The sequence below is a fragment of the Oculina patagonica genome, chromosome 13 (genome assembly GCF_052425735.1).
Source record: "Oculina patagonica isolate OP01 chromosome 13, crgOcupat, whole genome shotgun sequence".
In the NCBI taxonomy this organism is placed as follows: Eukaryota; Metazoa; Cnidaria; class Anthozoa; order Scleractinia; family Oculinidae; genus Oculina; species Oculina patagonica.
Window position 1 is genome coordinate 27990003 of NC_135770.1, and position 24090 is coordinate 28014092.

At 38.5% G+C, this 24090-nt stretch overlaps 5 protein-coding genes, 1 long non-coding RNA gene and 1 pseudogene across 8 annotated transcripts in view; 4 read left to right on the forward strand and 3 right to left on the reverse strand.

The window, feature by feature from the left end:
* LOC144636624 (uncharacterized) overlaps window positions 1-24090 on the forward strand; it is a 121065-nt gene that overhangs the window by 87330 nt on the left and 9645 nt on the right. The gene's annotated exons all lie outside the window — the stretch shown is intronic.
* LOC144636547 (uncharacterized) overlaps window positions 1-24090 on the reverse strand; it is a 103314-nt gene that overhangs the window by 46947 nt on the left and 32277 nt on the right. The gene's annotated exons all lie outside the window — the stretch shown is intronic.
* Window positions 919-6798, reverse strand: LOC144636551 (uncharacterized). Its single transcript, XM_078495788.1, has 2 exons — window positions 6565-6798; window positions 919-1621 (listed from the first exon to the last, which is right to left on the reverse strand). Exons 1-2 carry the CDS (start codon window positions 6614-6616, stop codon window positions 1287-1289), a joined length of 387 nt encoding a protein of 128 aa, XP_078351914.1. The 5' UTR covers window positions 6617-6798; the 3' UTR covers window positions 919-1286.
* LOC144636558 (uncharacterized) overlaps window positions 919-24090 on the reverse strand; it is a 31084-nt gene continuing 7912 nt past the window's right edge. Inside the window, exon 3 of the mRNA XM_078495794.1 lies at window positions 919-1204. The gene's annotated coding sequence lies outside the window, so the exon portion shown is untranslated. The remainder of the gene's footprint in view (window positions 1205-24090) is intronic.
* LOC144637222 (uncharacterized) lies at window positions 8043-23088 on the forward strand. 3 transcript variants are annotated; one of them, XR_013567683.1, is made up of 3 exons: window positions 8043-8520; window positions 12524-12624; window positions 22271-22306. XR_013567683.1 is itself a non-coding variant. In XM_078496349.1 (2 exons), the coding sequence occupies exons 1-2, from the start codon at window positions 11820-11822 to the stop codon at window positions 22466-22468; spliced, it is 1008 nt and encodes a 335-aa protein (XP_078352475.1). In that variant the 5' UTR covers window positions 10878-11819; the 3' UTR covers window positions 22469-23088. The 3 variants fall into 3 exon arrangements, 2 of the variants coding, with proteins under 2 accessions (XP_078352475.1, XP_078352476.1); XM_078496349.1 differs by lacking the exon at window positions 8043-8520 and having other exon boundaries at window positions 10878-12629; window positions 22271-23088; XM_078496350.1 differs by lacking the exon at window positions 8043-8520 and having other exon boundaries at window positions 10878-12624; window positions 22271-22462.
* Window positions 13931-15439, forward strand: LOC144637221 (uncharacterized). Its single transcript, XM_078496348.1, has one exon. It carries the CDS (start codon window positions 14071-14073, stop codon window positions 15280-15282), a length of 1212 nt encoding a protein of 403 aa, XP_078352474.1. The 5' UTR covers window positions 13931-14070; the 3' UTR covers window positions 15283-15439.
* Window positions 18117-20862, forward strand: LOC144635536 (uncharacterized; annotated as a pseudogene).

Sequence of the window (24090 nt, forward strand, 5' to 3'; positions counted from 1 at the left end):
TAGCTCTGTGAGCATTTAGACATTTTCGATATAAGATGGGAAAAAGGTTTACTGGCCCCAAAAGACTCGTGCATTTGAAGTATCCACAGATGGAGGGTAACAAAGGGTATTTAACCCTTTCTGAGCGTAAAAAGGAACAAGCTGCTTGGTCACGATTTTGTACTTTAACAAAATTGTTTCGCGGGACTCGATGCCAAAGCATTCAATACTGTGTGAGAGAAATTGAGGAATGCAGTTAATATAAACCGGGGGGAAAGAAACTTCCTTTGTTACACGACTCAAAAAGTAATCATAGCGGTGCCGGGCAACCGAGACTGCGCAGTAGCTATCGAATGGTTGCTAAGGGCGTAGTGAATAGCTTGACAAAGTTTATTGTTTAGTTCGCATGATTTGGTCTTGACCGTGCACAAAACACAATAGCTATTTGCATTTTGATTGCTTCTTTGAAGTCTTCCGGACATCAAAATAACAAACAGTGATAACGGTGACCAGTCTGGCAAAAGTAAGGCTTGTGAATTATACTAATTAAAAATAACTCCACTGGTTCTGAAATTATTTCCCAGTTTTTGGTTGTTAAATTTCAACCGTGACAAATTTTTCGCTTGTTATTCCACTCCGCCAAAACATTCTCAGTGACTTGAGACATTAGGTGAGAAATCTGGCTAAAAATGCCAAAAACATCTAAGCGGCGTAAAACATCAAACGCAAACACCGAGACTATTCGCATTTTACACGCACGCAGTCATTGATATTTAAATCTTTCTGAGAAAACAAAACTTTGGTTTGACGTCTTTCTTAGCAACGGCTTGATTGACGTAGACTCGCACCGTTTCCAGGCACTGGTATGTATTCAAAGAAAAGTACCGACTTTCTTCCCCCCCCCCCCCTTGATATAAACGCATTGAACGCTAAGAAATATAGATCAGATGATCAATTTTATTTGCGGAGCTGCATCTAATTACCTATAGCTTACAAATGCGTCAAGTATCAAGTACTTTAACGATGCTAATCGGATCAAAGTATTGTACTAATCAAGCAAGCGTTGGGAACTGCTTCGCCATTTCCAGCAAAAAGACGACGTAACTACATCTTATCAGTTCAAGATCATTCTGTCCTTAATTCACTGTATCTTTCTTTAAAATTTTAAACTTTAAGCGACGTTACAATAATTAACTGCATCTAATATTCAAGATCATTTTGTCCTTAACTCACAGCATCTATCAAAACACTAAACTAACAGCAATGTATCAGTCTTGTCAACGGTTGCCAGAGAACTGACTTCAATGTCAAGCTTTATCAAGCATCATCAGAGATACCAGGGCGCATGTCAGCAGCAGGATTCCGCTGACGCGAAAAGCTGAGCCAGCATTGCAGTTGTCACCGGTGCAGCAGTCGACTTCACATTCGGACGATCCAGTTGCTTTTTTGCAGGTCGGGTTGGTGTCCGTTTTACATAGAGCGTTGGGAACACAGTGCTTTGCAAATATTTCAACTCCACCGTATTTCAAGTGCACCTTGGCGCATCTATCCGCATCACCTGCGCACGGAAGACTCTTTCTTGTTGACTTGCAGTCGTCCCAAGACTTCGAGCTACTACAAGTGTAGCACTTCAAGCCCAGTGCTGAAGAATAAATAACAAGTCAATCAATTAGGAGACAATTAATAGTTAAAAAGTCTACTTTTACCCGCTGGCTATACTAAATTGTAACAAAATAACAGCGCAAAACGATCACTCTCTCATTCCCTCCGCCCCAACACACTGTCAAAGAGCGTTCCATACGCTCGTAAATAAATTTTCTCGTTTCGTAATATCTTTAGCACTTAAGTCATTATTTTGCTATCGCTACTAGAAATCTGTAGAATGTTTAAAGGGGCTATGTCACGGGGATTTTGCAGATCTTTGGTCTAAACTGTTCTGAAATTAGTGGTAGGCAACTTAACCCTAAATAAACATTATTTTTGTTTCTTTTCCTCAGAAACGATACGGTATTATTTTGGATTCGAGGTGAACTATTTACACAGTGGAGGCTACTATCCAATCAGGAGAACGCTCGCAACCACAAAGTAAATAAGTTTGACCGAAGGCAATTAATTTCGTAAAAGCATGTTCTTCAAATATCGGAAAGATAATCCTCAGCATGACCAAAAATTATTGAGATTCCTTACAAATACAAATATCCGGCGACTGCAATGGTTTTAGGTTTGATTAAAGCGATGTATTGGAAAAAAAAAATTAGAGTAAGCTCTTTTAGCGTTTAATTGTAAAGTAAACATTCTAGCGATTTTCTGAAACGGAAGAAAATTTCCACCAATCAGAGTGTTTGCAACGCAAACAAAAACGTGATGACTTGGCGTATCCGCCGTGTTTGCTCGCACGGAAGGGCTAGCGTGCCCCGAAAACGGGCAAGTTGATTGAAGAGAAGAGCATATATGCAGGAGAGTTACAAAGTTTTTTCACTTAATGTAACAGATTAATGTATAAATGTGTTTTGGAAAATTCACGGCATCTTCGACGTCACACTGAGCCGCGCAAATACACGCAAAATTGCGTGGGTTCTCGCGTGGACGTATCCGGAGTAGCGTGATCAGTGTCACGTGAATCGCGAAAACATTACAGTCGGCACGAAAAGTTCAGAACGAGAAAGAAGATAGTCAAGTTCTGTTAAAACATCAAATTTCGTATGGACAGTTTCGTATAGAAAGTTGTGCAACTGCCATGTCGAACAACATTTATCTCCTTGATGTAAAGCTCAAGATTGACTACCGCGGCTGCTGGAGAAGTTTTCTGAGATGAAATTAACAATATAAACATTCTTTGCATTACTCAAAGCTATCGCGGTCTGATCGAAACTCCACGGCATCGCCAAAAATGCAAATCGTAATTATCAAGGCTGTTACACTGACAACAGAAGCAACTTGGCTGTGTCTTATTCTGTGGAAATAATTTTTATATTTGCCGGAAGAGCTTCCAGCACGGATCGAGACGAACGAGCAAAATAAAATCCAGTTTTGACTAAATACTTCCCGGTTTAAGATCTGTGTATGGTAGCTTTTTTACATTAATTTGCCCTTGTTGTTTACGTGTCGAAGTTAAGTGACCACACGCATTTTTTTTGGACGAAATGCATCGAAACAGTGTATTTGTGCTTATCTCTGTTCTTGTGCTTATCTCTGTTCTTGGCTAGGGTTTTGGTTTGTCTAGAATTTGGCATTTATTTGATTTGAGCATGTGCCTTGAGCGTGTGATCAATTTAGAGAACATGTTATTTTCTGTAGTTATTTTTTCATTAATAAAAAAAGTGTTCTGCAGAGTAAATCATTTTAATTTTAAAGTAAGCACTTGTACATACACATATATACACGTATATAGTGTAACCCTGAGGCACATAATATAATTATGTTTATTAGTGAACTGGACTCACTACGCTCAGGTATGTGCACTTTGCTCATCTCTAGACTGAGGTAACACACCAGCCTAGCAGTGGACAGCTGTTTCGTCCTCTTTGGGACTCGTCAGCACTGCGCTCGTCTCCAGAGATCCACCTTGTGTACCACAAGTGTTGGATCACTGAGGTGGGAGAAATAAGAACTTTTCTCCCGTTACCACCATGCCTTACGCAGTGCTGACGAGTCCCAAAGAGGACGAAACAGCTGTCCACTGCTAGGCTGGTGTGTTACCTCAGTCTGGAGATGAGCAAAGTGCACATACCTGAGCGTAGTGAGTCCAGTTCACTAATAAACATAATTACATTTTAATTTTCATTGGATGAGTAAAAAAGGTGAAGGCAAGCTCCCTTTATTTAACTTTATTTGGAGAGAAAGACATACTATTTCTATAAGGAGAAATATTAATGTTACTTGAACTCTGCCAAACTGTAGCAGGTCTGAGTTTATGCCTCCTTCACATAAAATGGACAGTAGGCGTTAAATGGGAAGTTACAACTGAATATGAAGTTCTTTTTATTCTTCACTCGCGCATAAATTCAGCAAATTCAACATACACTAGGACCTTCAAATTAAAATAAACCCCAAACCCACCTCTCCTTAAACATTACGCTATTCTCACCCTTCCGCAATCTGGAAACGAAACACTATTTCTTTTTGGAATAGCTGCTTGTTGAACATCTTAAGGAATATATGACCTTAATTTGTGGATAGAAATCAAGCTACGGTTATATATAAATATCGATATTTCAAAGACGCGCGGAAACAACTTGAAAACGTTTGCCTACCGTTTTCAAGTTGCAATCCGTTTCCATCCGAGCCATCCGCAGCCAAAGATGCTCGTTAACAGTATCAGTGCTCTGGTATAGCAATTTTTAATAAAATGTACTATTATTTTTAGGTTTCCTGCGACACAAATAAAAATTTGTGGCTGTTCAAAAATCTGGTAAAATCCGTGACATGTGACACATGATAACTAAATCGAGCTTTGACGAGCAATGATGTACTTAATCAGTTAATTTGTAGTAAAACCGCATGCCAGGATTAGTACTGTGGTTGTGGAACGAATCCAAGTAGTGGAGAATAATCATGTTATTGTCCATGAAGCATTGTAGAACGTGTAGTGAACGTGATTAGCAAAACTGAAACGTAATGGTACTATTCCACCACACTGGACTTGCGTATCTGGGTGTGGGAGTTATTCGTAGCTAATAAACGCAGCATTTGTAACTTAGTTAGATCGTAGTAAGGAACGTGTAACTTCCAAGTGTAAAGAATAAAGTCAAATTAAACAAAAGTGTACAGTCCAAGTTTGTTGAGCCAGCTCGTACAGAGCTGCTTTCTATCGCAAGGACGAAATTCTGAGACACACACCCCATTCCTCTCGCTGCTTCGCCGCTCGGTCAGTTGCAGCTGCCACCAACGAAACCGCTAGCTACGCAGGGTACAAATTGCTCTATCTGTTAGATAGTGATTTATCTATTTTATAGCTTTATCCGATCCATGCGAGTACTGTGGAATGATTTCTTTCAAAATTTGCAAGCCAGAATTTCTCTGGAAACTAACATTTTGCATCGCGATCCCGATTTTTTTCAAGGATTCCACCTTTTAATATATCGCACTTTTGCTTATTTATATCACTTTTGTCCTAACTTTGGAAGTTAAAGTTAAAGTTGCGAAGTCTGAACTTCGTATTACGGTGGCCGATAAGAACAATACACAAACACAAAAAGTGAAACACAATTTCACCGTGAAAGGTTAGCAATGTGGATAACGTTCAAAACCTTCACTGACACCAGTGATAAAGTGGTAACAACCGCAAGCGCAAAACTACATCAAAAGCCCACTTAATTTTAGTTATCATCATTTTTGATCACTTTTTCATATTTTAGCTATTATGGCTATTAACGTAACCCTCCCCTTGTGAGAAAATTGTATGTCACGCAGTCGTACTATTAAACAAGTGTCAATGTTCGATCTACTGCTAAAAAATATAAAATATATATTTTCTTGTGCTGTTTTAAAGGGGATTCTATTATGTACTTGCCGAGTGTATGGAGTGATGAACCCTCGAAACAACGGTTCAAAGCGTTAGAACAACAGAGCGTGATTTGTTTCCTCGGCCTGAAAGATTTTAGCCTGCGTGTATTTCCTCACGTGAGAAAAAAGGAGACTGCTAGGCTGCACATTTCCCCTTGCATTTGTGGCGGCACGTAGACTAGAAAGACTGATCGGCTTTGTGGACCAGCAGATCACAGAGGTCATCAGTGAACAAACAAATCATGAGGCTCCCCCAGGGGTTTCAAGGAACAAGAGAACATGGGAACAAAAGGAAAAGGAAACTGGTAACACGGGAACAAAAGCATATTTTAGGAACAGAGAAAATCGAATAAAGACTTTTAGGGAACAGGGAAACACAGGGAAAATTTTGTTGGGAAAAAAGGGGAACGTGGACCCTACCCCCTCCCCCCTTCCGTGAGGCCCTCTTCGTGGATGTTTTAATTTTCAGTGCACGTCGTATACCTTATTAAATCAACAGAAAAGTTTCATGTCATGAAAAGCGAAAGCGGCTTATTTTTCGTTTACGTACACATGAATGTCCAAAAATAGCTGCAGTTTAGGTCGTTCATGAATATTTGGACTAGGGCGTGCTGAATATTCCATCAAGTGTTTTGACCAAGTAGTGTCGGAAACTAAGCACAAAGCATCCAAAAACGAAACACAGAAACTTCGAAAGATATTAGGTCTTCACGTCTAGCTGATTTAACTGATTACAATCCCTTTGTTTTCTTTGCAGATCGTTGAATTGAGCGAGCGCAAAACCAGAGAATGGCTTCTGTTTGCGTATCGACATTCTCCGTTATTAGTTATCATAAAATCATGCACTATTCCAGCCCAGATTGTACTACACTCCATGCCTTATTTCAGTATAAAACAGTTCAAATTAAATCTACACCTCATTTCAGAGCAAAACGGTTCAAACGGCTCATACCCTTTGGGATCGCAAATACCTATCAACACTGAGTAGTTTCAGTGAAACAATCGGCGATCGAAGGCGGGAGATTTCAAAAAGATTCTTGCTGTAATTGTAAAGACTTAAAGTAGGATATGTTCACTTACCGACCGGAAGGGAAAGGCAGAGAATACAAGCAGCAACTAGCCACAGTTTCATCTTGATGAGATTTAGATTTTCCCTGATTCAGAGACAGCACTACTCGTTGGTCCCCAGATAGCCAATAGTGGGTGGAACACACTCGACTAGCAGTCTTTTATATACGCCAGTTTCGACCAATTTTGACAGGTAGTCATCAAATGACGTCATCAATCAAACTCCGCCCTTTTTAATTAATTAGCGTAAAATTGTCATGGGAACATGATTGATATGTTTGGATCACGCAAATAGTGTCACGCTACGCATCGTGCGGTGGTGAAAATCACGCAACAGCAGGTTTGAGTGGTACAACAAATCAGATTTTTCCGCCGGGGAAATGTGGGCTGTCTGTCGGCTTAGAACTTGGCAAGTTTGATGAATCCAACGCGCTCTTTTCAGGGGTGTCAATAGATTTTCCCCAACTAATCCACGTAAAAAGTTGAAAACCGTGGAACGGTCTAATGTTTCGTGGGGCTTGATGCCAATCATTCAGTATTGGGTTAAAAAAATAAGGACCGCGTTAAAGGCTGAAATTCAGATCAAATTGTCAATTATATTTGCGGTGCTGCATCTAATTACCTATAGCTTACAAATTCTTCAAATATCAAACACTTTAGGCAAAGTAAAACTAGTGGTAACCACAGGTTAGAAAGTGCGGGCCTTGACGCACTTAGAAAAGGTACTGGTAGGCAGTGTCGATAAATAAATGATAAAATGGACAAAAGACAATTATTCCGAGTAACGCGTCACGCAAGGATGCAAGTTTTTATCGTTTCCTATTGCCGCGAACCGACCAAAGTTGTTTTTTGATTGACGGTTTTGGGAAGTGTAATCGAGCACGCGGTGTGAATTGAGATGTAATTTTTCTCATTCGGTAAACTCGCTATGTTGTCAGTGTTATAACGAATTTCTCGACATTAACCGTTGTTGGAATCATTTGCTTTGCCGTGGTTTATCGGTGATACAATCACAGCAAATTTTCTCAAAAGCAACACCTATAAAACAACGTCTTCCATGTGACAGAAGCCTAGATCTTATGTGACAAACTGTTGAGAGATTGACTCATTTCTCGCATTCTTATCGATCGTTCTTGGAGAACAGATTTTTCTCTTCCGGTCTTACGACAAACTGTCGTGATTGACACATTTTTCGCATTCCGATCGTTCTTAGTGGAAGAACAAAATTTTCGACTTCCGCTTTCTGTTCGCTCTTTATTAACGTGGCGCGCACGCGTAAAACGCAATCCGCTGGTCACTGTCAAGATTAGGGTTGCGGGCCTCTCTTGGGCCCGCAAAAATACAAACGTTTCTCGTCCGCGCCCGCTTCATTTTTTGGGCCGCTTCTCATTTTTAGGCGAGGACGTTAGTCTCGAGCCTTATATTATCGATATTATGAAGCGATAAATCGGTTGGGTTAGCTGGTTGGGTTTACAACGGGCGATGGGCGATGTGATGAATCGAACCGAAGGAGATTGGTAACTAAGGACATGTAAAAGGTCACGTGAGATTTTGTTTTGAGATTTGTTCGCCGTCCGCCATCTTGGATGTTGTTGGTTGTTCGGTCGTGCATCTGAGGATTTTTCGCAGGCAGAAGCCGTGACTTATAGTAAGATTTGTAAAGGATATTTTTGCGCTCACTTACAAACACATTTAGATATCATCGTACACACATACCTAATCGACACACTCGCAAACACGATAGGTCGAGGGTCTACACTAAATTCTGGTTTACGCGTTGGTGAGTGCTCTTTAGGCTGGACCCTTGCTTATCCGAAGTATAACTGAAGGATAACTGAAGTATAACTGAATATAACATTGAAACCACAAAAGCATAACCAGAATTGAAATATTTGTGATCTCAACTGCTGGAGACATTGTGACTTGAGCTTTGACTGAAGAACTGCTGACATTGCAAAAGTTTAAAAGGTGAGCTATCTAAGTTTATATTTGCTTGTACTTCATTGAATACCGTAGATTATGGTGTCTTTAATGCAATACAGAGCGGCAGTGGGGCTACATAATGTTCATTTGAAGGCCAAAGAATACGCGGATCGTATGAGAGGGAAATTCTGGTCTATGCTGTTATTCATGTTTTACATGGAAGCGATATATCTGCCAACATTAAAAAGAGTAATCCGCTCATGGCAAATGGCTTATTACGCGAGGCTTTGGTTTACACAAATGTGCCTTTATCGTTTCTATGTTCCCCTGTTGATTCGACTAGCCAATGATGTTGAGATGAATCCTGGCCCTTTCTACGTTGTGAATTCGTCAAAAACTGTCATGGCTGATTATCATCAAGGAAATGTTGCACTATTCGGAAAGAATGCAGGAAACCAATGCGTAGCGATGTGCCTAACTGCAGTTGTTTACAATTGTAAAAGTAATGCATTGTGGTCAAAAGATCAGCTGAATGAAGTATTGATTCAAGGCAATGTGCTTTATTCTCATATTAGTAGGTCAGTAGGGAAAGACAGACTGTTGCTATCTGAGATTCCTTCTGCATTGTCCATAAATGATGAAAACTTTTCTATTAATTTTAGTAGCAGTTTTGCTGGTGACTTGCACATGTCTAGTGTAAGAGACTGTTATTTACCATTGCAATATGTACTCCAAATGTTAATAAAAGACTATGATGCCTTTCTGTTGACTGTTGAAATCAATACCGTTGCTATTATTATTGACAACAAAGGTCATTATAGAATTTTTGATTCTCATTCGAGAGATATCCATGGTAATGTTGCTGCAAATGGAACAGCAGTACTCTTAGAATTTTCCAGTATGGAGGAAATGGTTCAGTATCTACAAAACTTTTACAGAGAAATGAGTGTAGCCCCTTTTGAAGTGTTGGGTATCAAAGTTGAAAATTTAAGGTGTACAAGTTCTAATACTCTTCATGTGCCATTTACTACAGCAGACAATAGATATACTGTAGGTTGCAAGGAGTTGTGCAGTCAAAGTCAATGTCACTTAGAAAAATCGGACATAGAAAATTGCTCAGAGGAAAATGTAGTTAACAACAGCAGGAAAAGAAAACAAGCCCAATCAAAAGAACACAAGAAAAGCTTGTTCATATTGAGTGAAAAGAAAATTGCAGGAAAAGGAGCTGAAAGTCAAACAGAAGGTGAAAGGGACAGTTTGTCACAGAAGCACTGTGGAAAGAATGAAAAAAGAATAGCAATTGAAATGAAGGGAGAGGAAGAAAATATGTTAAAAAAGAGCAAGAAACAAAAAATTACAAAAAAGGAAATCGAGAGCAGGGAACAAAGAGAGAATAGATTAAAGAAGCATCGGGACCTACCAGGCATAACTAATCGATGACATCAATGAAATCAATGAGTAATTAATGAGTAATCGATGGGTAATCAGTTGATTAGTCATTGATTATTGCCGATGATCAATGAGTAATCGATGACTAATCGATAGGCCACAAAATTTTTGGTCATCGATTAGTCATCGATTGCATCGATCAGTCATCAATTGTATCGATTAGTCATTGATTGCATTGATTACTCATCGATATAGTCTCGTGGTTGAAAACCGGAACTTGTAAAAGTATAACGCGCTATAACAATCTAACAATATCATGGAAACACGTGAAAAAAGTACAGAAAGTAAAAGTGCTTGCAGCTGTTCCGGTGCGTAATGTAAGTGCTTATGATGGCTGTCTACCTTAGCCGAAGCAGTTTTACTTTGCTGACAAACATCCACCAACCAAAATCTATAACCACGTAGTCGATTCTTGTCTCCGTACTTGTTAGTTTCATTTCCAGACTGGTTGGTTTTCCTGTTCAATTGTTTTGTTATTAAATAAAGAGTTGGGTAAAGTGAAATATTGAAATATCATTTGTATTTATGCTTAGCCCTTCACGTCTTGATATGCCGGAAGGTTATTTGACCTTTTTTGAGGGCATAATTTTGTCAACAAGAATGCCAGTTATAAAGCAAAATATGACTAACATAGATAAAAAAAAAACACAAAAAATGGTACAAGAACAGCAAGAAAGCAAGGAATGTGTCTTTTGTGTGCAGTATGATGGTTGATGAGGAATCGATGGGTCATCGATGAGTAATCAATAACATCAATAGGTAATCAATTACATCAATGAGTAATCGATGTCATCGATGAGTAATCGATAGGCCACAAAATTTTTGGGCTTCGATTAGTCATCGATTACTCATTGATCATCGCCAATAATCAATGACTAATCAACTGATTACCCATCGATTACTCATTGATTACCAATTGATGTCATTGATCATCGATTAGTTATGCCTGGGACCTAATGAGAAAAAAACGAAAAGGTGAAACTGATCAGCAGAGAGAAAACAGGATAAGAAAGTGTAGGGAACAAAGGATGAATAAAAAAGAAATTGAGAGCAAAGAACAGAGAGAGAATAGATTAAAGAAGCGTCGAGAACATAGACAGGAAAAGGAAACTAAGCAGCAGAGAGAAACCAGAATAAGGAAGTGTAGGGAACAAAGGATAAATAAAAAGAAAATCGAGAGCAAAGAACAGAGAGAGAATAGATTAAAGAAGCGTCGAGAAGTAATGAGAAAAAGACAAGAAACCGAAACTGAACAGCAAAAAGAAAACAGGATAAGAAAGTGTAGGGAACAAAGGATAAATAAAGAAATTGAGAGCAAAGAACAGAGAGAGAATAGATTAAGGAAGTATTGAGAACTAATGAGAAAGAGACAAGAAACTGAAACTGAACAGCAGAGAGAAAATAGATTGAAAGAGAGAAGAGAACGATATAGGAAAAGCAAGGAAACTGAAACCAAACAGCAGAGAGAAAATAGGTTGAAAGAGAGAAGAGAACGATACAGGAAAAACAAGGAAACTGAAAGCAAAGAGAAACGAGAAGAAAGATTGAAGAAGCAGAGGGAATCGAGGCAAAGAGTAAAAGAAACTAAAAATAAACAACAGAAAAAGGAGCAGTTGAATCAGGAAGGTCACCTAAAGCAAACATCTTGTGATGAATTGGTTGTTAGTTTTCGTGAACTGGTTGCTACAGGGCCAACATTTGTTTGCGCGTGCTGTGATCAATTATGGTAAAAACATAGTCTTGTCAGAACTGAAACTGTACATAAACTAAATAATGAATCTGTGCAAAGGTGCATAAGAACAAATGAGCAGTGTTGTACAGCTCAGTGGGTTTGTCGTACATGTTATAATCACCTGAAGCAGAATAAAGTTCCTCCATGTGCAGTTCAAAATAAAATGAGTTTTCCACATAAACCTGACCATTTAGACTTAACAGAGCTAGAATGGAGACTTGTATCACCACGATTGATCTTTCAAAAGATACATGAAGCAGCTAGAGGGAAGCAGTTTAAAATTCATGGCAACATAGTGAATGTTCCTGCTGATGTCATTAATACCGTGAATTTTTTACCAAGACTGTCGACTGAAACAGACACCATCAAAGTCCAGCTTAAGAGAAAACTAAAATACAAAAACTATGTCCTATCACAAAACATAAGACCATTGAAAGTTTTTGAAGCAGCGAAGTGGCTGACTGAAAATGGCACACTATACAAAAAAGAGAGCATCAAATTGAACCCAGATTGGAATGGATTGCTTACAGGGTTTGATGAAAGTGACAAGTCTAATGATAGTGGTTGCAGCAGTTCAAGCAACATTACAGATATCAACACACCTGTAGCTTCAATAAAGTCACTCAATACTACGGTGCAATCTTTGTCAGAACATGGTCGATTGTTTTCATTTCAATTTGATAAAGTTTTTGTTTGCCTTGGTTGTGAACAAGTTTTAATAGACTTGGTGAATTTAGAAAACCATCTTTTGTATAATCATGGAGTAGAAACTGATAGTGAATGTTGTGAGAAGAGTAATTACATGCCAATGTTTCATCAAAATGACTGTAATAGTAATGAAGTGGTATATTTTTGTTCTTTGTGTAGTGTCTGGGAAAAAGAGCAATCACTTTTTAGTGAGCACATGGCCATTGTACATGATCTACCACCAATGGAAGATGACTCCTCCCAATTTAGTGAAGTTGCAGGTAATGTAAGTTCTTCTTCTGTGGTCAGAATGTTCAGATATAAAATTCTTGATCCAGAAAATGTTGTTCTTGTGGAAATGTGTTCAAAAGGGTATGGATTAGCAAACACCATTTCTCTTAAAGCATTAGTAGGTGTTCCGGTAACTTTAAATGAAACAAGATGCTCATCTAGTGGAACAGAAGTGCATTTTTCTAGCAGCGATCTTTCAAAGGATTACTGTCCAACTGAAAGGGAAATAGAAGATCCTTGGAATGAAATTGATGAATCTGAAATGTATGCTGGTACTTTGGACACAATGTTAACGTCTCCAGACTTTGTAGAAGATTGTGAACGTGAAAAGGTTTTGAACTTTGCTCCAGGTGAAAGCAATCATCCAATTAGTATTTTCAAAGACCAATATTGTGAAGAGCTAGCATATCCTGGCATATTCTGTGGTCAAGCAAGAGCAGATAATAAGGAAAGAAATGTACCTGTGTATTATAGTGACATTTGCAAATCAGAGTTAAGGCGTTCTGATCGTAGAGTTGCTCAGTGTGTCGAAAATATATTTTTTAAACTGAAAAAGCTGCAAATGAAAATTGTCTTGGGCAACTGCCAGATTGCATTGCGAAAGCATAAAAGAAACACTACCAGAAGATGTCTGACGAACACACGTCAAAAATCGCCAGGTTGTTGTATAAAGATATTGATGTCAATGAACACATCCAGAATATATCTTCTTATCACCTCACTTTCTTTGATAAGCTCGTACTTTGCCGAGGTCTGAAGTTTTCCATTCCCCAACCTCGAATATCTGCCATCGATATCCTGGCCAATTTTGAGAAGGCTTATTGGAAAATTGAACCTTCGCTGCCTGACGACAAGAAGGATCTGGCCGCAGCAACCCTTCGTTCGATCGCGCTCAACTACATCGAAAGAAAAGGGCCTAAACCACCTAAAATACTGCTGAAATCGATCAACCAACTCAAGAAACGGGATGACATAGTGATCACTAAACCGGATAAGGGTTCAGGCGTTGTTGTTATGGACAAGTCCGATTATTTCCGTTTACTCTGCGAAGCATCAATCAACGATCTTACCAAATTTACGCCAGTCGCACCAGAGAGACCCACGACGAGAGGAAGACCACCAAAATACTATCATCCGTTGTTTGAAAAAGAAAAGCATCTCGAAGCGGTCGTTAGAAGAATTCTTCCCAAAGAAATAGCGAATTCCGTCTGCAAGAAAGGCTCCAGATTAGCCCATCTGTATGGCCTTCCAAAGACCCATAAAGAACGTCTTGCCATGCGACCTATCTTATATCTGCAACAGATACGTACAACTATCCTCTGGCAAAGTGGCTGGACGAAAAATTGAAACCCTTGTCGATCAATGAATACACGATCTCCGACATCTTTCAATTTTCTGATGAGATCCAACATCTACAAATCGGTGAGAACGATTTCATGGTGTCGTACGACGTCACAGCACTCTTCACAAACGTACCGCTAGAAGAAACTATACAGATTTTGGCAAAGAAAGCCTTCAATGGGAACTGGTTTAATAACACACATAATCTTAACATCAGTGAAGGTGACCTTATCGAGCTGCTTACAATTGCTACAAAAGATCAACTTTTTCAATTTAACGGCGATTTGTACGAACAAATAGACGGCGTTGCCATGGGATCACCATTGGGACCATTAATGGCAAACACCTTTATGTGCTCCATTGAAGAGAAACTAGCACGTGAAAACAAACTTCCCAAATTCTACAAGAGATACGTCGATGATACCTTCGCACTAGTACCTGACCTTCCCGCTGCAACTGATCTCCTCACAATCTTGAATGACGCGCACCCAGCAATCCAATTCACAATGGAAACGGCAGTCAACAACATGTTACCCTTTGTAGGCATGGCAATCATTAAGACCGATAACCGCCTTAACACATCTGTCTACAGGAAAAAGACCAATAAAGGACTTCTGCTCCATTATCAGAGTCACGTCGACAATCGATATAAACGATCACTTTTAAGAACTATGTTTGATCGCGCCAAACGCCTGTCTTCCTCGCCGGATCTCTTCGCACAAGAATGTAGGGAACTAAAGACCACATTCCTGAAACTGAAATATCCCGGGAAATTAATTGACTCTGTCCTTAACAGTTTTCATTCCTCTCAAGACCAGAACGAAAGCTGTATTGCGCCAGCGGACAACCCTGTACGCATCACCTTGCCATTCAAAGATCAAAAATCGGCTGACTACGTACGTAAAGAACTGTGTGACCTAGGAAAGAAAATAGATCGTGAAATAACACCAGTCTTCACAAGCAAGAAAATCTCTGAAGATTTGAAGTTTACGGAAACAAAGCCCTCTCTAGTAAACCAACAAAGTGTAGTATATGAATTTAAATGTAATTCGTGCGATGCGAATTATATTGGCTACACGAGCCGCCACCTTCACCTGCGCATCGAGGAGCACAGATACTCCGTAATTGGTAAACACCTTCAAGAACAACACAATCAAAAGCCGATCGACCTTCACAGCCAATTTGCCATCCTAAAGAAATGCCGCGGAAAGTTTGAGTGCCTAATTTACGAGATGCTGCTAATTAGGAAAAAGAAACCATCCCTGAACACTCAAAAGGACTCCATACCAGCGAAACTGTTTACTTAGTTATGCACATTTTTCTGTTTTCCACGCTTCATTTATTGTAATTTAGTTTCACACTTTCTTTTCTATAAATATCGTTCTGTACCATGTAAAATTTGCATTTGATAATGGTGACATGTCGTCGCCGAAACGTCATGTTTTAATAGCGTTGATTTTTATTCTGAAAGCATAAAACAAATGGAAAGAGACTAACAGCAGGCGAGTTAAAAAAAGAAGGTGCTTTAGACAAATTAGTTCATTTAGATGAAGGGTACCGATTTCTAAGAGCTCTTCGTGGTTCCCCACCATACTTTGAGAAGTCAAAGAAAGATCTATTCGCCATGATAAGGCAACTTGGATCTGCGACCCTTTTTTGTAGCTTTTCTGCAGCTGAAACAAAGTGGAATCATCTGTTAAGGATGTTAGGTGAATTAATTGATCACGAAATGTACAGTGATGATGAATTAAATGCCTTGTCATGGGAGGAAAAATCAAGGTTAATTCAAAGTGATCCCGGCACATGTGCAAGACATTTTGATTTCCAAGTTCAGCAATTGATTGGAAAATTTTTGAAAAGTGATTGTGCACCACTGGGAAAAATAGCAGATTGGTTTTATCGAGTTGAATTTCAACAACGTGGCTCACCACACATTCACATGCTGTTATGGATTGAAGGTGCACCAAAGTTTGGTGAAGACTCTAATGAAAAGTTTGTAATTTTGTTGATAAAATCATTTCTTGTTCAAAACCTGCTAGTGGCTGTGAGTTAGATGAATTAGTTTCTCGTCAAGAACACAAACATTCATTCACCTGTAAAAAGAAGTTTCAAAAACAGTGCAGATTTAATTTCCCTCAGCCGCCAATGAAAAGCACTCAAATATTGTATCCTTTACATGTAAGCGATATTGAGGAAACTAGTCTTTTGAACCAGCACAAAGCTACTTGGAAAGAAATCAATGAGAAACTTAATACTATGAGGGAAGGAGAGAGCATTTCATTTGAAGAACTTCTTAATAAGCTTGGTGTGACTGAAGAGGAATATGTTCTTGCTATTCGCTCTTCCTTAAGTAGGGCAACAATTTTTTTGAAACGAAAGCCAAACGAACTTCGAATCAATAATTATAACAAGCACTGCTTACTTGCATGGAGAGCAAACATGGATGTTCAGTTTATCCTAGATATCTACTCTTGTGCAACATATGTTGTTTCTTACATATCAAAGGCACAGAGAGGTATGAGTGAACTTTTGAGAAAAGCATGTGAGGAAGCTCGAGAAGGAAATTTAGGTATTAAACAGCAAGTGCGTGACATTGGTAACAAGTTCTTGAACAATGTCGAAATAAGTGCACAAGAAGCGCTATATATTGTACTTCAGTTACCAATGCGACGTTCCTCCCGTGAAGTGGTGTTTATTAATACAGCTTTACCAGATGAAAGAGTTCGTCTTCTGAAATCAATTGATGACATTCAGCAGCTAGAAGATGAGTCTGAAGATATTGAATCAGGGGGTGACCCTATTCGGCGGAATGGCGGAATGGCGGAATGATGGAACGGCACGGCGGAATGGCGGAATATCCTAAAACGCGGAATGACGGAATATCCTAAAACGCGGAATGGCGGAATATCCTAAAACGCGGAATGACGGAACATCCTAAAACGCGGAATGACGGAATATTCTAAAACGCGGAATTGTGAAACATGAAAAAAAGAAGCAACAACAGCAACAAAAACAAACAAACAAAAGGAAAATTCAGACGGTGATAATAAGGCTAAGAATGTCGCTAAGAATGATTCAGGTACTTTAACTTGTGGATATTCGTTGCCGTGACAGAAAAGCCAACTTGTTTACAACGGCTGCTAGCAGTAGAAAACCAGTAAACAGTAAATATACCCTATAAACGAAGGGTTCTTTATACATCTTCTTAATCCTTCGAAGGATACTCGAGTGATCGAGGGAGGATTTCGTTATTTTACAGGGTTCTCGTCCCGCTCGAGACAATGAAACGTATAAAGTACACTAACGAAGCCGTTAGAAAGAAAACGAAAGGGCCTGAAATTAACTGAGTTTGTACTGACATATTGATAAAAAGGAAATCCACAACAAGGCCAGGGGTTTCGAGATGGTCACCCATCCAAGTACTAATCCCGCCCAACAGGGCTTAACTTTGGCGATCGGATGAGAACCGGTGCTTTCCATGTGGTATCAGAAAGAGCGCGTAAATCAGCTTATAACAGTGTTAGTCCAGTTAAATCATCGTTCAAAAGATCCATTATAACCAGGTATTTCTGTTCTTTATTTGCATGACTCTTGTCAGTCTTTGCTTCGTCTGGGACTGATACCACAAGGAAAGAACTGGTTCTTGTCTGATCGCCAAAGTTAAGCCCTGTTGGGCGGGGTTAGTACTTGGATGGGTGACCATCTGGAAACCCCTTGTTGTGGGTTTCCTTTTTTTAAAATTTCTCAGTACGAACTCAGTAAATTTTAGGCCCTTTCTTTTTCTTTCTAACGGCTTCGTTAACGAACTTCGGCTTTATACATTTCATTGTCTCGGGCGGGACGAGAACTCTGTAATTTTACGAAATCCTCCCAGTCGATCACTCGAGTATCCTTCGAAGGATAGCCTTATTATCGCCGTCTGAGAAAGTTAGCAATTATAATTTTCCTTTTGTTTGTTTGTTTTTGTTGCTGTTGTGCTTCTTCTTTTTAATGTTTCACAATTCCGCGTTTTAGGATATTCCGCCATTCCGCGTTTTAGGATATTCCGTCATTCCGCGTTTTAGGATATTCCGCCATTCCGCCGTGCCGTTCCGTCATTCCGCCATTCCGCCATTCCGCCGAATAGGGTCACCCGAATCAGGTGGCTTGATAAAAAGGTATACTAAAATGCCATCTTGTCTAGAGAACGTAACATTAGCTGATTGGGCCGCTTGGTATGACAATAGGAAATCAAACCTTAAATATTTACAAAAATCCAAAAATACTGATGTCGATGGTTTTCCATTAGAAATATTTGATGATGACAACAATGAAGATGATGTTGGTTTAGATATAACTGGTACATGTGGCAATGAGCTGACTTTAAAGGAGAGAAAAAAAGAAATTCAGAAGCGGTCAAAGGCTAGGGTAATAAGAAGTGTCTGGTTTAATAGAGAAAGTCATCCTGAAAAGCACCATCGAGAGCTGCTAATGTTATTTACTGCTTGGAGAGATGAGAGTACGGATTTGCTTGGAGACTGTGAGAGTTACATGGAGAGGTGTCAGATATTAAAAGAACAGATAAATGACCAAATGGCTCAGTATGCACCGTGTAGTAGACAACTAGACAAAGCATTAGATGATGTACAAACTATAGAAAGCAGTGATGATATGTGGGATTGTGTAGCTCCAAATACTCAACATGTAGAACTGAGTCACCTTGCTGAAACTAAATGTGAACTTTTGTGCAACACAGAAAGAGTGAGCAACTATGATCTTTCTGAAGACCTGGGGATCCCTGCCAGTACAAATAGTAATTACGAGCATAATATCTCATTTGATGAATTGCCAGATGAAGAGTATAGGGAAGCTGTTCGTTCTCTAAATGTTGAGCAGTTAAATTTTTTCTACCATGTTTTACACCTTATGAAGACAACTTGTGAACCCTTCTATTTGTTTCTTTCTGGTGGTGCTGGAGTTGGAAAATCTCACTTAACTAAAGTACTATTTCAAGCAGTTTACAAATATTTGAACACAAGAGCTGGTGATGATTTTCATCAAATTAAGGCTATTCTTCTTGCTCCAACTGGTAAAGCTGCGTACAATATTCAAGGAAGTACAATCCATACTGCATTGACAGTGCCCGCAAACCAGTCCTTAAAAGTTTATAAGAAGCTTGATGCCAGTCGTTTGAATTCCTTAAGATGTAAATTTGCTGGTTTGAAGATAATTTTCATTGATGAAGTATCAATGGTAGGAAATTCCATGTTTAATATTCAAATTAATAAAAGACTCCAAGATATCATAGGTACAACTCATGATTTTGGAGGAGTGAGTATTATAGCAATTGGAGATTTGTTTCAACTTCAACCAGTATTTGATGGGTATGTTTTTGAAGATTTGGATAATTATTATGCTCCTTTAGCAGCTAATCTGTGGCAGAAACATTTTCAAATGTTTGAATTGCATGAAATCATGCGTCAAAGAGAAAGTCGCCAGTTTGCAGAAATTCTCAATCGGCTACGTGAGGGTATTCACACTGAGAATGACTTAAATATACTGAGAGCAAGAGTCATTGAAGATCGTGATCTGAACTATCCCAGACATGTTCCACACCTATTCATTCAAAACGACAGAGTTGATTAGTTTAACACAGCAATTTATAATTCTGCAACTGGCAGAAAATTTGTCGTGAAGGCAGTTGATAACGTCATTGGTGCTGACACTCTGAGGAATTTAAGGCACGACTATTGAAACAGGTTCCAGATGATCCACGAAAAACTATGCAATTAGCAGCTTGTCTTGCAATTGCAGAAAATGAAAGGATTGAGGTCTGTCAAAACATCAGATTAGATGATGGGCTTACAAATGGTAGTGCAGGCTTAGTGAGATTTATTAGTCTGCTAAGTTCTGAACGTCCTGATGGAATTGTTTGGGTTGAATTTGATCATGCTAAAGTTGGACAGAAAACTCGGAATGAAAATAGAAACCTTTACAGCGATAATATCCAGCAGAGTTGGACACCAATAAAACCTGTCTGTGTAACATTTTTTGTAGGGAGAGGTAAAGCTGCTCAGATCGTTCGAAAACAATTTCCTTTACGGCCCTCTGCAGGAAAAACTATTCATCGTTCTCAGGGTGACACTGAAACCGAGGTTGTAGTTGATCTTAATTCAAGAAGAGCTATTCCCCACATTCACTATGTTGCATTGAGCAGGGTCACTACAATTGATGGACTGCATATAAAGAATCTCAATGAAAAAAAGATAACTGTGAGTAACAAAGTTAAGCATGAGATGCAGAGATTGCGAACAGCAGCTTATCTTCAGCCATCTTTGATATCCCTCACAGACATTGGTGAGAATTTTGTCAAGATAGTCTTTCTTAATGCACGTTCACTACACAAGCATATTTCAGATGTGAAAAATGATTTTAATGTCAAGGCAGCAGATGTAAATATCTTTGTTGAAACTAGATTGTGGGTGTTCGACCAAAATGAAGAATTTGAAATTAATGACTTCTCCTTGTTTAGAAATGATGCTTGGTTTGATAGACAGTTGCATACACAAAGACCATTCTATGGAACTGCAGTTTATACAAGAGCTCAATGTAATGATGAATATCCTCAATGTCAAAATATGCATGGAGTTGAAATAACAATTATTAGAGTTAAATGTCTGCCAGATGTTGTTATTGCTGGAATTTATAGATCACCAAAAGTGTCAATGAGGCATTTGCTTCAAGCATTGAGAGAACTTCATTCCATTATGTCAACAGAACGTTTTCATATAATACTTGGTGATTTTAACATTGATTTTAATGATGGTGTACAAAACAGCAGTATACATAATCAAATGATTGTAACATATGGATATAAACAACTTATTTCAAGCTTTAATTACCACTGATAACAGAACTACAATTGATCACATTTATACAAATCTAAATGAATCAAGAGTCCAAACTGGTGTTCTCGAGACGTACTTTAGTGACCATAAAGCTGTGTGGATAGCAACCAAAAAAGAGTAGAAACATGTACATTTTTGTAGGCTATAATGACTGGTAAATAATTAACCTTTTATGCCCCATCATCCACATACAAATTCTCCTGACTGATCTCCATACATTTTCTTATAGCGTTGTTTGGAGAATTTGTTAAAAGTTCAAAGCAATTTCCCTTTGGTGACCATTTTATTACAGTGTAATTCTCCTAACCTCTTCTCTTAATTTAGTATTGACATTGTGAGGAGAAATTTGTAATGATCACTATAAGGTCTCAAGGAAGCATCATAAATTACATTTATATCGATGCACGTTCCTAGGATAAACGACCTTTGACGCGAGCTTTGCTTGAATAAGATACTTCGAAGGGTTAAGAAGGTTAGAACTCAATAATACAAATGACTTGGAGAAAATTGGCCACGCATGTGGCAGTTTTAATTAAATCAATTATCTCTAAGTCATAACAAAATATAGAAGATCTGAAGAGATTAAACGATAATGTAAACGTGGGGCGCCAAAAAACGCAACCACAACAATAAAACGAACAAAAATGAATAAACATTCGGAAAAACGGCTGATAGCAGGGAAAACCCGTTGGTCGGCGATAAGGGGTGGTGGAGGGAAATATTTTCTTGAGCTCTCGACACTTCAATGGCGAGGAATAAAAGGACGAATTAAGCGATTGTTTCTGCTTTTACATAGCAAACTCCGCCCTAAAATCTTATTGGTTCAACTTTGTACCTGGTACGGAACCGCCCAACGGGTTATCAAATGAACATGCCTCGACATAAACAACATTATGTCTAGACATAATGTTTGGTTGTAAAGTATGTGTTTCAGAAAGAAAGAAAATTGAAATGAATTTAGTATCTACTTGTGTTACATTTTAAAGTGTTGTAGTTCATCAGCCTTGGCATCTAAACAAATTTGTGTAACGGCTCCTTTGAGTCCCTTGTGACCATTTGGGTCACAAACCCCTCCTTGTGACCCTTTGGGTCACAAACCCACCATATTGCAACTGTACATATTAGGTAAGTATACAAACAGTACACAATGTAGTTATTTGTTGTTCTGGTCCATGTAATTACACATGTATGTAAATAATGATTGATGTGACATCTAACAGGGATGTTGCTAAGAAAACACTAAGCTGGCAGTTTATAGCGACATCCCTGCATCTACATGTACATGTAGTCGTGATATGTAAGTTATAAATATGTTACCTCACAATATTTACATGTGCATGTGTATTAGTTATTGTTAAAAAAATTTTAATATTTTTAATTATTGTTTTTTCTTTTTTTATGTTTACAGAACAGAAATGTAAAACAACAAGACAGTGCACAAGATACAGTCTTCAGAGAATCCACTGACTGCCGTGTTATGTCCAACACTTTCAATCTACATTTTGTCAAGAGACACTATGTATGTGTGATAGTGTCCATTGCATTGGAACTGGCTAGAACTTATTGGTCTCTATACAATAGTAAAAAGGCCCAATCCTCACTATGAGTGACTGCTATATTCAAACAACACACAGCAAAAACCATGTAGCAGTAACATTCAAGTCGAAAAGAAACTGTGTTAAACATCTCCAGATTCACCAATGAAAAGACCCTTCAATCAGAGGTCTCCACTGGCTCACCACTGTATCAACTTTACTTCCTGGACTCCACTTGTACTGTATGTGTGTATCACCTCCAAATGATAACATATCTTATTGGACATATCTTGCATCACGGATTGTACAGTCAGTGTAGACAACTACATTGCATCAGCCGCATTTAAACAAGAGTACATCAAGATACTGTATCAACCTTACTTGCTGGACTTCACTTGTAGTGTGGTATTACCTCTAAAATGTTACAATATTTTTGACTTATTGGGGGAATGGTCTTATCCTGCATCACAGATTGTATAGTCAGTGAAGACAACTATCAGCTGCATTTACACAAGAGTTAATCAAGATACATTATTTCAAGACAGTATTTTTCTGCCAAACTTGTAACAGCTTCCTGGCTTTCTAGTACAGTTGCATACTACTGTATGTTGCTTTCCACTTTATAAAGTGACAACAAAAGACATTTAGTTAGCATGGTACAATTTTGTGATTAAAGCAGTTCAATGTTGCATTCCATTGTCAAAAGTTGTGATAAAAGACATCTTATTAGAATTGTACAAATTAAATTGCCAATTTTGTGATCAAAGCAGCTCATAATTTGCCTTTTATTAATTAAAAAAACATTGGTTAGAAACTAACCTTACCTTGAAATCCTTAACTAAAAACACCACCAGAAAACCATGTACTGTATTTTAGAATTTTATTTACCTAACAAACCCAATTTTTTTCCCCTGGATAGCAAATGACTCAGTGTCTCAAATTTCGACTTACATTGAGGAGCCCCAAAGGGTGACCACTTTAAATGTATTTACATTCTTCCTTGCAGATTTTATCCAATCAGAAGCTTTTCACAGCTTTTGATTTGAAAACGACTGCATGAAAGAATGTGAATTAATTAAAAGTGGTTTCACATTTGGGCTCCTTGGTGTAAATTACACTGAAATCGACGATATCAATTTTGGTGTTCAATTACTTGGGTATCTTTTGGACTCACATTTTCACTCAATTGACATTTTTGGCTTTGTCAGTGAAAATTGCCCATTTCAAAATCACATGATGCTCCCCAGAGAACTTGTTTTTAACTATCTGAATACCAAGAGAATTTTTCTGAATTTGAAAGAAGTGATTCTCAAGAGTGATGTCACAGTCTGAAATAGGACAACAAACAAACAAAGTCCCATAGGTCTATTCTCAGTTCTTTGTCTGGAATTTTTAACATACTGACTTGCTTTACTGGAACGTCCTCGCCTTAGTATGCATTGCATACCGGTTATTTTAATATTTGTTATTGGGAAAGTTGGAACAAACAAAAACCAACGGGCGTAACTCGGCAATTAAGTACAAAGAAAATTCTGTAAGACATGGCTTTTGTCTGCGTTTTAATACGAAATCAGGCCAAAATTTTTAAGCCTCGGCACGCTAGGTCCGTGCTGGAGAGGTCAGGATTTATTTTGCAACTTCGCTTCTGGAGAACTTGACGATGGAGGAAATAACAAATAACAAAAAGCGCCCG